We start from the raw sequence: 12446 nt of genomic DNA on the forward strand, positions 1-12446 counted from the left end.
TTGCTGCAGGCTCTGTCACTGAGGGAAGAGGAGAGGGAATGAGAAAAATGCACCATAAACCAGAGCTTTAAGACCAGAAGCCGCTGGTGGTGGTTCTGGTCTGGTGGAACGAAGGTCATGGAGGGATATGCAGATAAAATGATAATTTTGAAATAAACATATACCAAGGAGAATTAAACTAAAAGATCAGCAGGGCTTTATGCAAGATAGGCACAATTCTGAATATGCCAGGCATTGATTAGGAGGCATTGAAACCCTCATTCATTCCTGCACCAGCACTCTGTTGACAGCCTTACGTCAATAGACAACAGCATGCACTTCTGCAAACCCGGTCCTAGCTGATACAGCAATCATCACAGCAACAGATCAAAGTGCACTAATTTATAGCAGGTAATGGTGAGGATTGACCAACAGATAGGGACTGCCTGCAGCAGTGCTTCAGTCCTTTTAAACAGAGGAACAAAACCCTGCAGGGGCCTTCAACAAAAGGCACAAAGGGTCTCAAAACAATTATTTCACATTTAGAATTTGATTTCAAACCTGCTGTCATGCTCTGTGTGCAGTGTACTTACTCTCTGCAGCCAGTTGTAGTCTATGTTGCACATCATCTTTTTTGGCTAAGAGTGATGCTATGTAATCAATATCACCATCGATATCTGAGGCTCCGTGATGCATCCCTACAGGGAGAGAGAAAACAAATATGATTAGCCAACAAACTGCAGTGTCTGAAATGAGAGTGATAAACAGAAAATCGATCATTTGTAAAGTGCTGATTACCTTGTGGGTGAATGGGCACCAATCCGCTTAAAATTACTGCCAACCATTTATCCTTTTAACCTTCAGTTTAAACTCATTTGAATAGTTAATTGAAAATAAGATAAAAATACTCTTTACAGTCCAACTTAAATAAATACACTATCATTACGAAAACATTTTTCCTAGAACTCCATGTTTGAATTGCTCCAACCAGGTTTCTGCTCCAGCCACAGTATTGAAATGGCTCTTATCAAAATCACCTACTATAACAAAGGTAACTTTCCCTCCTCATCCTTCTGGGCCTGTCTACATCTTTTGACCATGGTTGATCACACAATCCTCCTCCAATGCCTGTCCACTGTTGTCTAGCTGGGTGGGACTGCATGTGCCTGGTTTTATTCTTATTTATAAAGTCGTAGCCAGCAATGGCTTCTCTTCCCGATCCTGCGCCGTTACTTCTGGTGTCCACCAGGGATTTACCTTTGGTCCTCTTTTTTCTACATCCTGACCCTCCTCAATTTCTTCTGAAAACGGTGTCAGTTCCCACATGTATGCTGACAACACTCAGTTCTACCTCACTATCACCTCTCTCTGCCCCTCCGCTGGCTCCAAGTTGTCATATTGCTTGCCTATCATCTAGACAAACAGAAATTTCCTACTAACTGAATATTGGGAAGTACAAAGCCACTGGCCAGGATTTTCCAGCCCGGTCGGGCGGGACCCCCTGCAGCAGATTCGATGGCTCAGCCAAAACTCCACTGACTTTTGGCAGGACTGGACAACTCAGTTCCTTAGCCACTAACTCTCACTGGAAACGGTCTGAAGGATGAATTGGACTGTTTGCAACTTTGAGGTCATATCTGATCCCAAGATGAGCTTCCATCCACATATCCTTGCCATCACTAGGATTGCCTATTTCTACCTCCATAACAACACCTGGCTCTTCCCCTACTTCAGCTCATCTGCTGCTGAAACCCTCATCCGTGCCTTTAGCACCTCTAGATTTGTGCACTCCTGGCTGGCCCTCTTCAAGGTATCCAAACCTCTGCTGCCCTTGTCATAACTCATGCCCAGTCCAGTTCACCCAACACCTCTGTGCTCCCTGACCTACACTGGCTCATGGTGAAACAAGACCTCATTCTTGTTTTCAACCTCTCCATGGCCTTGCCTCTCTCTGTCTTAGTAATCTCCAAACATCAACCCTCCAATGTATCTGCACTCCTCTGGCCTCAAGCATCCCCAATTTTAATCACTTCTTCAGTGGCAGCTGTCCCTTCAGCTGCGGAGGCCCTAAATTCTGAAATTCCCTTTCTAAACTTTTGTCTCTCTTTCCTTCTTTAAGATGCTCCTTAAACCTACCTCTTTGACTAAGCTTTTAATCATCTGGTAATACCCCTATAAAGTGCCATGGGATGTTTTACTACATTTAAAGGTGCTATATAACACCCTTAAAGCTATATAAATACGGGTTATCACTGAACACAACGGCTCTCAATTCCATATATATAGGAGTGCACTGGCTTTAATTGCATCAATCTATAACGCTAAAAATTCACTTGCAAAGCCCATAGGGTAAGAGTTTTACAGCATGGAAAGAGATCTTTCGGCCCATCATGTCCACACCGGTCATCAAGCCCCAATCGACTCTAATCCATTTTCCAGCACTTGGCCCGTGGCCTTGTATGCAATGGTGTTTCAAGTGTTCATCTAAATACTTCTTAAATGTTGTGAGGGTTCCCGCTTCTACCACCCTTTCAGGCAGAGAATTCCACATATCCTCACCCTCAGGGTGAAAACATTTTCCTCAAATCCCCTCTAAACCTCTTGCCCGTTACCTTAAATCTATGCCCCCTGGTTATTGACCCCTCCACTACAGGGGAAAGTTTCTTCCTATCTACACCTCTCATAATTTTGTACACCTCAATCAGGTCCCCCCTCAGCTTTCTCTGCTCTAAGGAAAACAACCCAGCCTATCTAGTCTCTCTTCATCGCTGAAACGCTCCAGCCCAGGCAACATCCTGGCGAATCTCCTCTGCACCCTCTCCAGTGCAATCACATCCTTCCTATAGTGTGGTGACCAGAACTGCACACAGTACTCCAGAGCGGCCTAACTAACGCTTTGTACAGCTACATCATGACCTCCCTGCTCTTGTATTTCATTGCCTCAGCTAATAAAGGCAAGTATTCCATATGCTTTCTTAGCCACCTTATCTACCTGCTCTGCTGCCTTAAAAGGATCTATGGGCATGCACACCAACCAGATCCTCTATACTTTCAGTCCCAAGATACTCTAGATCATGGATTTGCAGTGTCAACATTTACTGTGTCTGCAAGGTTTATTTGACTTGGAGGGGGAACTAATTACATTGTGCAGCAGTCTTAGCATCACTTGCTCTTGACATGTGGACCACATGGAGTGGAGGACAATCCCAAATTAAACTTGCTAGATCTGCTAAGACCAGATGCCAGAAAAAAACAGTACAGGGTCTTGCCAAATTCAGCAAAGGATTTTTGGAGTTTCTACTGTCTGGAGGAAATCTGCATGTCAGAATAGGGTGGCACAAACATGGCACTTTATCCAATGCAAAAAGCTGCACTTATATAACAGTCAACTGAGCGTGGGACCCTTGAAGGATGCAACTGGAGAATTGATAACAGGGAACAGGGAAATGGCACATAATTTAAACCAATATTTTGCATCGGTCTTCACGGTGGAGGACACTATAAACATTCCAAAGATATCAGATAAGCAAGGAGCTAATGGGGGGAAAGATCTTGTAACAGTCTTTATCACGAGGGACAAAGTATTTGACAAACTAATGGGGCTAAAGGCAGACAAGTCACCAGGAACTGATGGCCTGCATCCAAGAGTTTTAAAGGAAGTGGCTGCAGAGATAGTGGAGGCAATGGTCGAAATATTCCAGAACTCACTAGATTCAGGGAGGGTCCCAGTGGATCGGAAAACCGCTAATGTGACGCCCCTGTTCAAGGAGGGAGGGGGACATAAAAAAGGAAACTATAGGCCAGAGAGCCTAACATTTATCGTTGGGAACATGCTAGAGTCTACTATTAAGGAAGAAATAGCAGGACATTTAGAAAAGCTTTACACAATCAAACAGAGTCAATATGGCTTTGTGAAAGGGAAATCATGTTTGACAAATTTGCTAGAGCTCTTTGAGGATATAACAAGCAGAGTTGATAAAGGGGAACCGGTAGATGTAGTGTTTTTGGATTTCCAGAAGGCATTCAATAAGGTGCCACATAAAAGGTTATTGCACAAGATAGGAGCTCACGGTATTGGGGGTAATGTATTAACATGGATTGAGGATTGGTTAACACACAGAAAACAGAGCTGGGATTAATGGGTCTTTTTCAGGTTGGAAAGACGTGACTAGTGGAGTGCAACAAGAATCAGTCCTAGGGCCTCAATTATTTACTATCTATATTAATGACATGGAGGAGGGAGCAAAGTGTAATGCATCCAAATTTGCTGACAATACAAAAATAGGTGGGGGGGCCATGTTGTGATGAGGACATAAGGAATCATAAGGGAAGGTAGGTTGAGTGAGTGGGCAAAAACTTGGCAGAAGGAATTTAATGTAGGAAAGTGTGAGGTCATGCACTTTGGTAGGAAAAATCAAAAGGCAGACTATTACTTAAATGGAGAGACACTCCAAAAAAGTGCAGCAGAGAGGGGTCTGAGTGTTCTTGTGCATGAAACACAAAAAGTTAGCATGCAGGTGCAGCAAGTAATTAAGAAGGCAAATGGAATTTTGGCCTGTATTGCTAAAGGATTGGAGTTTAAAAATTGGGAAGTCTTGTTACAAATGTGCAGGGTGTTGGTGAGGCCCCACCTGGAGTACTGTGTGCAGTTTTGGTCCCTGTATTTAAGGAAGGATATACTGGCATTGGAGGCAGTTCAAAAGAAATTCACTAGGCTGATTCCTGGGATAAAGCGGTTGACTTATCAAAAATGGCTAAACACGTTAGGTCTTTATTCATTCGAGTTTAGACGAAAGAGGGGTGATCTTATTGAAACATACAAGGTTCTGAAGGGGCTTGACAGGGTAGATATTGAGAAGATGTTGCCACTAGTGGGGGAATCTCCAACTAGGTGACATAGTTACAGAATAAGGGGGCATTCATTTAAAACTGAGATGTGAAGGAATTCCTTCTCTCAGAGGGTAGTGAATGTCTGGAATTCTCTACCCCAGAGAGTTGTGGAAGCTAGATCACTGAAAGTATTTAAAGGAGGTAGATAAATTATTGAAATATTGGGGAGTTGAGGGCAATGAGGAGCTGGCATGAAAGAGGAGTTGAGGCCTGGGGCAGATCAGCCATGATCTTATTAAATGGCGGGGCAGGCTTGAAGGGCTGAATGGCCCACTCCTGCTCCTATTTCTTATGTTATGTTCTTAAACTTAGACACATGGATATTGGTGTTGAATGACTTGCACTTCATCTTGGGTCCCTGATGCTTTTGCAGGTAAAGGCACAGCTCACATAAATCAAACCTGGGTCTTTCTAGGTTGTATGATCTCTAGACTGCACAAACTAGAAGGGTCTTGCTTTGGTTCCCAGTTTGTGCTGCGTTATTAATTTTTGACTGCTTCTCCCCTGTAGTTGCAGGCCAATGCCTGTCCCTACAGGAAAATTTTGACATTGAGTTAGCATTCAATTGCACTCCAAACAGTCAGTGCATCATTTGACATCAAATCTTGGAACTTGGACTGAGTCTTGATTGCATGAACAGTGCTCATCTGTCATCAATTGGTCCAGTCCAGCCTGAGAGTTGGGTGGTGCCAACTTCCGGGAATGGAAGGGGGATCAGGGAAGATTTGGGGAGGAGGGGGGGAGGGGGTTTGGTGGGGGTGAGTAAACCACAAGATTGTGGTGACTCCTCCCAGCAGTTTGTTGAGCTCCTTGTAGTTGTGGATGGCGAGCTGCAAGTGGTGGGGATGATGCAGGTCTTCTTGTTGTCCTGAGCCACATTGTCCATCAGCTCCAGGATCTCAGTGATCAGGTACTCAAATACAGCAGGCAAGTATATGGAGGCTGTTAGGAAGGGAGTTCCAGGTTTTTGGCTCAGCAACAGTGAAGGAACAATGTTATAGTTCCAAGTCAGGACAGTGTGTGGCTTGGAGGCGAACTTGCAGATGGTGGCGTTCACGTGCATCTGCAGACCTTGTTCTTCTAGGTGGTAGAGGTCTCAGGTTTGGAAGGTGCTGTCGAGGAGCCTTGGTCGAGTTGCTAGCTTTCTTATTTCATTATATACCTGTAAATTTAATTTCACTGCACTCTTATTTCTCAATAGTACCACATCTACTTTGTTACTTATGTTGTTGACTATTTCTTTATCACCACCCCACCCCAACACTAGCAAAACGTCCCTTGTTTATTCCCCCAGAGCTGGTGGCCCTGGCAGATTCGGCACAGCAGAGAATGATCGGAAGGGAGGGGTAACATGCCAGCTGAAATGGAAGGGGTTAGGGAAGTTCTTGGGAAGTTTTGAAAATAAACAATAAGATGTCTTTATTTTTCACATCACATCATGTAGGAAGCTACACTGCTATACTCCTGATCGCTTTAATGCCTAATGACCACATTTGATGCCTATAATGTCTAACAATCGCTTCCACAAATTTAACAAGCTGTGATGGCTTTTGAAGGCTTTTAAGCGGATTGACGACTCTTGGAGTAGGAGGATCATGATGCTAATTGAATGCTTAGTTGATGACAAATGAGCACTGTTTTTGCAATCAAGACTCGGTCCACGTTACACTGTTTGATGTCAAATGATGCACTCTGACTGGAGCACAACTGAATGCAGAATCGATGTCAAAATTTTCTAGTAGGGGCGTACCTCACCAGACTTGGCATCAGTATCCAATCTAATATTGTCCTCACAGCATGCCTGCCCACAAATTCACTTTCTAGTAGTATTCAGCAATGGAATCCCTTATTAATCCAATGGAACTAAGGCCAATTGCATCACTCGAAGTGATAGCGAACTTAGCACAGAACCATTGATGAGCTGCCTTTCAAATGGGACATCAGGTGAATGGTCAATACCAAGGAGCTGATCACAACCAAAGTAGCATTCAGGGAGCTACAGCTTGCCTCAACCTTTTTAGGCTGGTGATGAGTGGAAATGGAGAAATCAGCTAAGGCTACCACTCTGCACTGTTATCTAACCACATAATGGAAAGTGGTTGCAGATAGACACGACCCAAGGGCAAGATCAAGCAAAGGTAGCAATGCCTTTTAGGTTGAATAGTTTGTTTGCAAATGTGCCCCCATCTGATCATGTGAAAATTGGCAATTGCATTATGGTACCAGAGAGATCTAAAACACCCTTGGAACTGTATTCAGCAAGTGTCAATGTTGTGAAGCAAGAAACCCAAGAGAAAAAACTGAAAGTTGGCAATGCCTGAAGGCTAAGGTAAGTGGCCCACATGATCACAGATTCAAAGGCAAGGAAGAGAAAACTGATTTGAAAAATTTGTTTAATGTATCTAGCAAGGCTAAAGTTAGGTTAAGAAAACTGCATGTATAATGATTCCTCTCATAAGACCAGTGCAACATAAATCAATAATGGCTTCATAAGATACACCTGGGAATTTAGCTCAATAGTTCAATTAAAATACGCTCTACATCCTAAAATAAACCGGGTTTCCAATGTGCATGTAACTGACTAAGCTGATTGGAAATGCATATACTGATAGTATCACATGAAGCAAGTGCAGCGTGTAAAGAGAGCATTTTTCACCTAGAATGGATCATAGAAAAGAACGAAGCAAATTTAAACAACAAGATTAAGAAAACAGCACATCAACCATGAAATTGGGGATAGTAAAGGGAATAAGGCTTGGCTTGTTGTCTTGCTAAATAAAACTGTCAACAGCACATACCATAAAGCCTGGCCTGTAACCCCCAACAACTAGATTGGCTGTGTGTGGCTGCAAGTGGAGGCTGCAGGGAGCCTGGAAATCACCATACCACACTCAAAACAGAAGCAAACAAGCCCTGCTCTGAGCGGGAGGGCTTGACCAGGACTGCAGGAGGTGGTACAGATGTAAATCAGCAGCTCGCACAGCGTCAGATTGCAAAACCTCAATGGGTCTGAAAGACGACAGATGGGATTGATGACAAATTGTCTGCTCCATAATAGCAGTCAACAGCTCCCTGTTGCTCACAATGGGCAGCACCTTTTAGAGAAACATCCCTTACAATTTGTTTCAGGAGGGGACAAGCCCACTGGTGCCTGGGGTGGAGCAGTAAGGGAACGAGTTTGGATTGATTTAATCATTTAGAAAATGCACAACGCTTGAGATAACGTCTGCACTTTCAGAGACAGCAGTTGCCTGAATATACTACTTTGTTCGACAAAACACTAAATTGCATACAATTCAATTTTCCTTATCTGGTCTTTATCAGCGAATCCACTGTCTGTTAAATGCACTAATGTCTTTTTTACATTGAGACTCGGTGCCGTAATAGAGGCCTAAGGTACTCTGCTGCAAGTGGAGGTACAGGTATGTAATACAATGCAGCAGCAAAAAGACATTGCTAGCGCACTTCAGAGACATGCAGACCCACCTGACATATGCTTTTCATCAGCTGGCAACACAAAGAATCACCCACAATGGTACTTTTTTCCTGCTCCTACACTATTGTCTCTGGTGCCCCCTAAAGATCTATCCTTGGCCCTCTCCTATAACTCATCCACATGCTGCCCTTTGGTGATTTCATCCAAAAACACCATGACTTCACCCAAAAACGCAGGTGACACCCAGTTCTAACTCACCACCACATCTTGACCCCTTAACTACCTTAACATTTTCAGACTGCTTGTTTGACATCCAGTACTGGATGTGCAGAAACTTCCTCCAATTAAATATTGGGAAGACCAAAGCCAATGTCTTCAGTCCCTGGCACAACTTCGTTCCCTAACCATTGACTCCATCCTTCTCAATGGCAACTGCGAGGCTGTACCAGACTGTGCGCAACCTTGGCAACATATTTGATCCTCAGCTGGCAAGGCAGGTTGAGAAAGTGTTTAAAAAGACAAATGGGGTCCTGGGTTTTGTAAATAGAGGCACAGGGTACGAAGCAATGGAGTTATGATGATCCTCTGTAAAACTCTGGTTTGGCCTCAACTGGAGTGTGATGTTCAATTCTGGGTTCCACACTTTAGGAAGGATATGAAGGCTTTAGAAAGAGTGCAGTAAAAAATTTCCAAATGGTTCGGAGATTAGGAACTTCAGTTATAGGATAGGTTGGAAGAAAGCTGGGGTTGTTCAGCCTTAAAGAGAAGATTAACAGCAGATTTAATAGAGGTGTTCAAAATCTTGCAGAAAGCTGCCACTGACATGACTGGCTGAATGGGCTCCTCTGTACTGAAACCTATTATTCTATTTTCGCTTCCGCCCACATGTCCGAGCCATCACTAAGACTAGCTATTTCCACCTCTGTAACATTGCCTTACTCTGCTCATGCTTCCCTCCCTATTTCTGTAACCACTTACAATGCTCCAGGATATCTGCACTCCTCCAATCTTGAACAACGCCGATTTTAATCATTCCATCATAGGTGGTTGTGCCTTCAGCTGCCATGGCCCTAATACCCATTATTCTCTTCCAGAACCTCCCTCCCTCTTTTCTCCTTCAAGATGCATCTTAAAACCTACCTCTAACTAATCTTTTAGTCATCTGCCTTAATATCTCCTTATGTGACTCATTGTCAAAATTTTGTTTGATAATGCTTGTCAAGTATCTTGGGATGCCTTACGATGTTAAAGGTGCTTTTTAAATGCAAGTTGCTGTTGTCATTTTTTTTCTGGTCTCCTTTAGGCTAACTGTACTAAGGAAGGTCTGCGGGCAGAAAATTTAAGTCAAAATTGCTGTCTTTTAAGCTGTGCAGTTGTCTTGACAATACTGATTGGAATTCTGTGCTGCCATGGAAAATAAGGCAAATACAGTGTGCCAGGAACTAAAGTACATCAGGGAAGTACTCTTAATTGAATTGAAGCAGCTCTGCATATTATACTGCCAGCTGGTCAGTGCAGACAAGTAATGTGCAGTCTAAATTAGCAAACATTTTTGCCTGCACTTTAACCATGAATATACTGTAGTGTGTGTATGCAATATACAGAAAATAATGTTTTAAAAACAAAGCTTTTGTCTTCCTTCCCATTACTGAAAGTGCTGATCCTTTCTTGGCAACATCATTTGAAAACATACCAGGTTCCACATGTGTGCTGACAACACCCAGCCATATCTCACCACCACCTCGCTAAACCCTGTCACTGCTTCTGATTTGTCATGCGGCTTGGTCACCATCTAGCATTGGAGAAGAAATGTCCTCCAAATACTGGGAAGGCTGAAGCCATCGTCTTTGGCCCTAGCCCAGCCATATTCTATCCCTCCTCCTGGGTATTCTCTGATGTTGAACCAGGCTGTTCACAATCTTGGCACCTACATATTCTGCTCTTGTTCCTATTTCTTGTGTTGAGCTGTGTTGAGCCTCTGACTCCATATATCCTCCATCATAAAACAACAAAGTCTTTCAACTCCATAACATCGCCAATCCCTGACCCTGTCTTAGCTCATCTGATGTTGAAACCCCCTTTCCATGCCTTTAATAGCTCTCTTAAATGATCAAATGCTCTCCTGGGTCTCCACTCATTTTCCACCCTCCATTTAACTTGAGCTCATCCAAAATGCTATTGCCAATATCCTAACTCACAACAAGATCCTTTCACCCATCACCTCTAAGCTCACTGACCTACATCAATCTGGCATCACCTCAAGTTTAAATTTCTCATCTTATGTTTTCAACTTATTCTAGGGTTTCTCCTTCCCTATCTCTGTATCCTCCTCCAGGCCTGCAACCTTCAAAATCTGAGCATACTTTCAATTCTGATCTCTTGACAATGCCGATTTCCACTGCTCCACCACTGATGGCTGTGTCATCAGCTGCTTAGGCAACAAGTTCTGAAATTCACTGTCAGTTATCCACCCTGTCTCTTGCTCTCTCATTCTTTATGAAATGACTTAAAAGCCTAGCTCCAACTGAATTTTTGATTATCTGTCCTCATCCTATTAAGTGACTGGGTGTCAAATTTCATTTGATAGTGCCCTTTGAAGCACCTTGGGACGTATGACTATGCTAAAGGCGCTATATAAATTCCAGCAGTCCTTGGTGGTGGTAGTAGTTGGTCTGGTCCAGGGTCGGCAGGCTATTCTACTCTGAGGTGATGCACCCCCTGGATCCTATCCTCACCTGCAATCCATCGTGCGCATATTTCAAAGCAACCAAAAGCTGATCATCTTCCCCTTCTCTATCCAGTGAGTGCCTAATCTGGTTGGAGTGTTGCTCCAGCTGGGAACAGCAAAGGCATGGGCCTCCTGGATTTGTCCAAATCTGTTCCACACCATTTTCCAAATTCACTAACCGAGCCACGATGGAGCTCAAACTCTCTCCTGTTTAGAAATAAATTTTCTCTGAAACACATGATTCCAGAGCTATGAAAGGCAAATGGATTTGCCCAGCCACAATGTTGCTTTTCAGTTACCGATCGGGTGTTGCACAAGTATGTTCCCATCTCATACGTCATATTCACTTATTCTTTTTGGGCTAGTCTCTCTCTGGGCATTTTCTCATTGATCATTTCCCATTTCATCCTCCGAGGGAATTCACTATGGAAAAAACGAAGATTTATTTTTCTATAGTACCTTTCACAACCTCAGGACCTCCCAAAGCTCTTTACAGCAAATTAAGTTCCATAAATGCTGTGATGTAGGAAATAAAGCAGTTAATTTGCATGCAGCAAGGTCCCATAAACAGCAACGTCATAATGTCAAGATAATATTGGTTGAGGGATAAATATTGGCCAGGACACCCTCCTCTGCTCTTCTTTAGACTAGTGCCTTGAGATCAGCTATGTCTACCCAAGTAGGCAAAATCTCACTGGAAAGGCAGCACGCCACCCCTAGCAGTGCAGTACTCCCTCAGTACAATTCACGAGGCTAGATTACGTGTTTGCAACTTCCTGACAGAGGCGAGAGTATTACCACAGAGTCATGTTCCACAGGAACTTTCTGTAATGGTGAATCACAACCTGTTGCTCTTTTACATTAAATCAACTATATATATGAAAATTGTTGTCATTGTCACGGATCTCCAGATCAGTCGTCGGAACTACCTGCTCTGCGTCCAAGAGACGTGCATGCACCAAGTGGCAAATGTAATTTGTGAAAATGGGGAGTGATGCAGTTGTTGTTTTGCTGTTGAGCCTAATGCAATGGCACAGCATATGTTTGGGTGCCTTTAATTTCTTGTGGGTTATGAGCATTTACACTGCATAGATTCCTTTCCTGTTGATCATCGTGTGTTTATGCATATTCTAAGGGCAGTGAAAGCTTTAACAAAATATATCAGTCCTGCAGAGTAATCTGATTTGTGACTGAGAAAGTGCCCACTGAGGCAAGTGAGGAGAGTTTAAGCAGCAGTTCCTCCTGAAACTCAGTGCTGAAGCAGAGGTGAGCTAATTAACGTGGAGAATTGCATACATGCTGTTGCATCGTGTAGTTCTAGCTGTTCAATTAATCCAGTCACTTGGAAGTTTGCATGAGTGGCCCAGTGTGATTGTCTGTCACTACGGAATTGCAATGTCCCCTGTAAATTTT

The 12446-nt window shown here is 43.4% G+C and overlaps 1 protein-coding gene across 3 annotated transcripts in view; it reads right to left on the reverse strand.

The window, feature by feature from the left end:
* LOC144685629 (neural proliferation differentiation and control protein 1-like) overlaps positions 1–12446 on the reverse strand; it is a 193091-nt gene that overhangs the window by 14047 nt on the left and 166598 nt on the right. For all 3 annotated transcript variants that reach the window (XM_078550352.1, XM_078550353.1, XM_078550354.1), the window contains exon 3: positions 573–677. In XM_078550352.1, the coding sequence (XP_078406478.1) occupies positions 573–677 (105 nt within the window). The remainder of the gene's footprint in view (positions 1–572; positions 678–12446) is intronic.

This window comes from Cetorhinus maximus, chromosome 10, assembly GCF_964194155.1.
Source record: "Cetorhinus maximus chromosome 10, sCetMax3.hap1.1, whole genome shotgun sequence".
NCBI classification, from domain to species: Eukaryota; Metazoa; Chordata; class Chondrichthyes; order Lamniformes; family Cetorhinidae; genus Cetorhinus; species Cetorhinus maximus.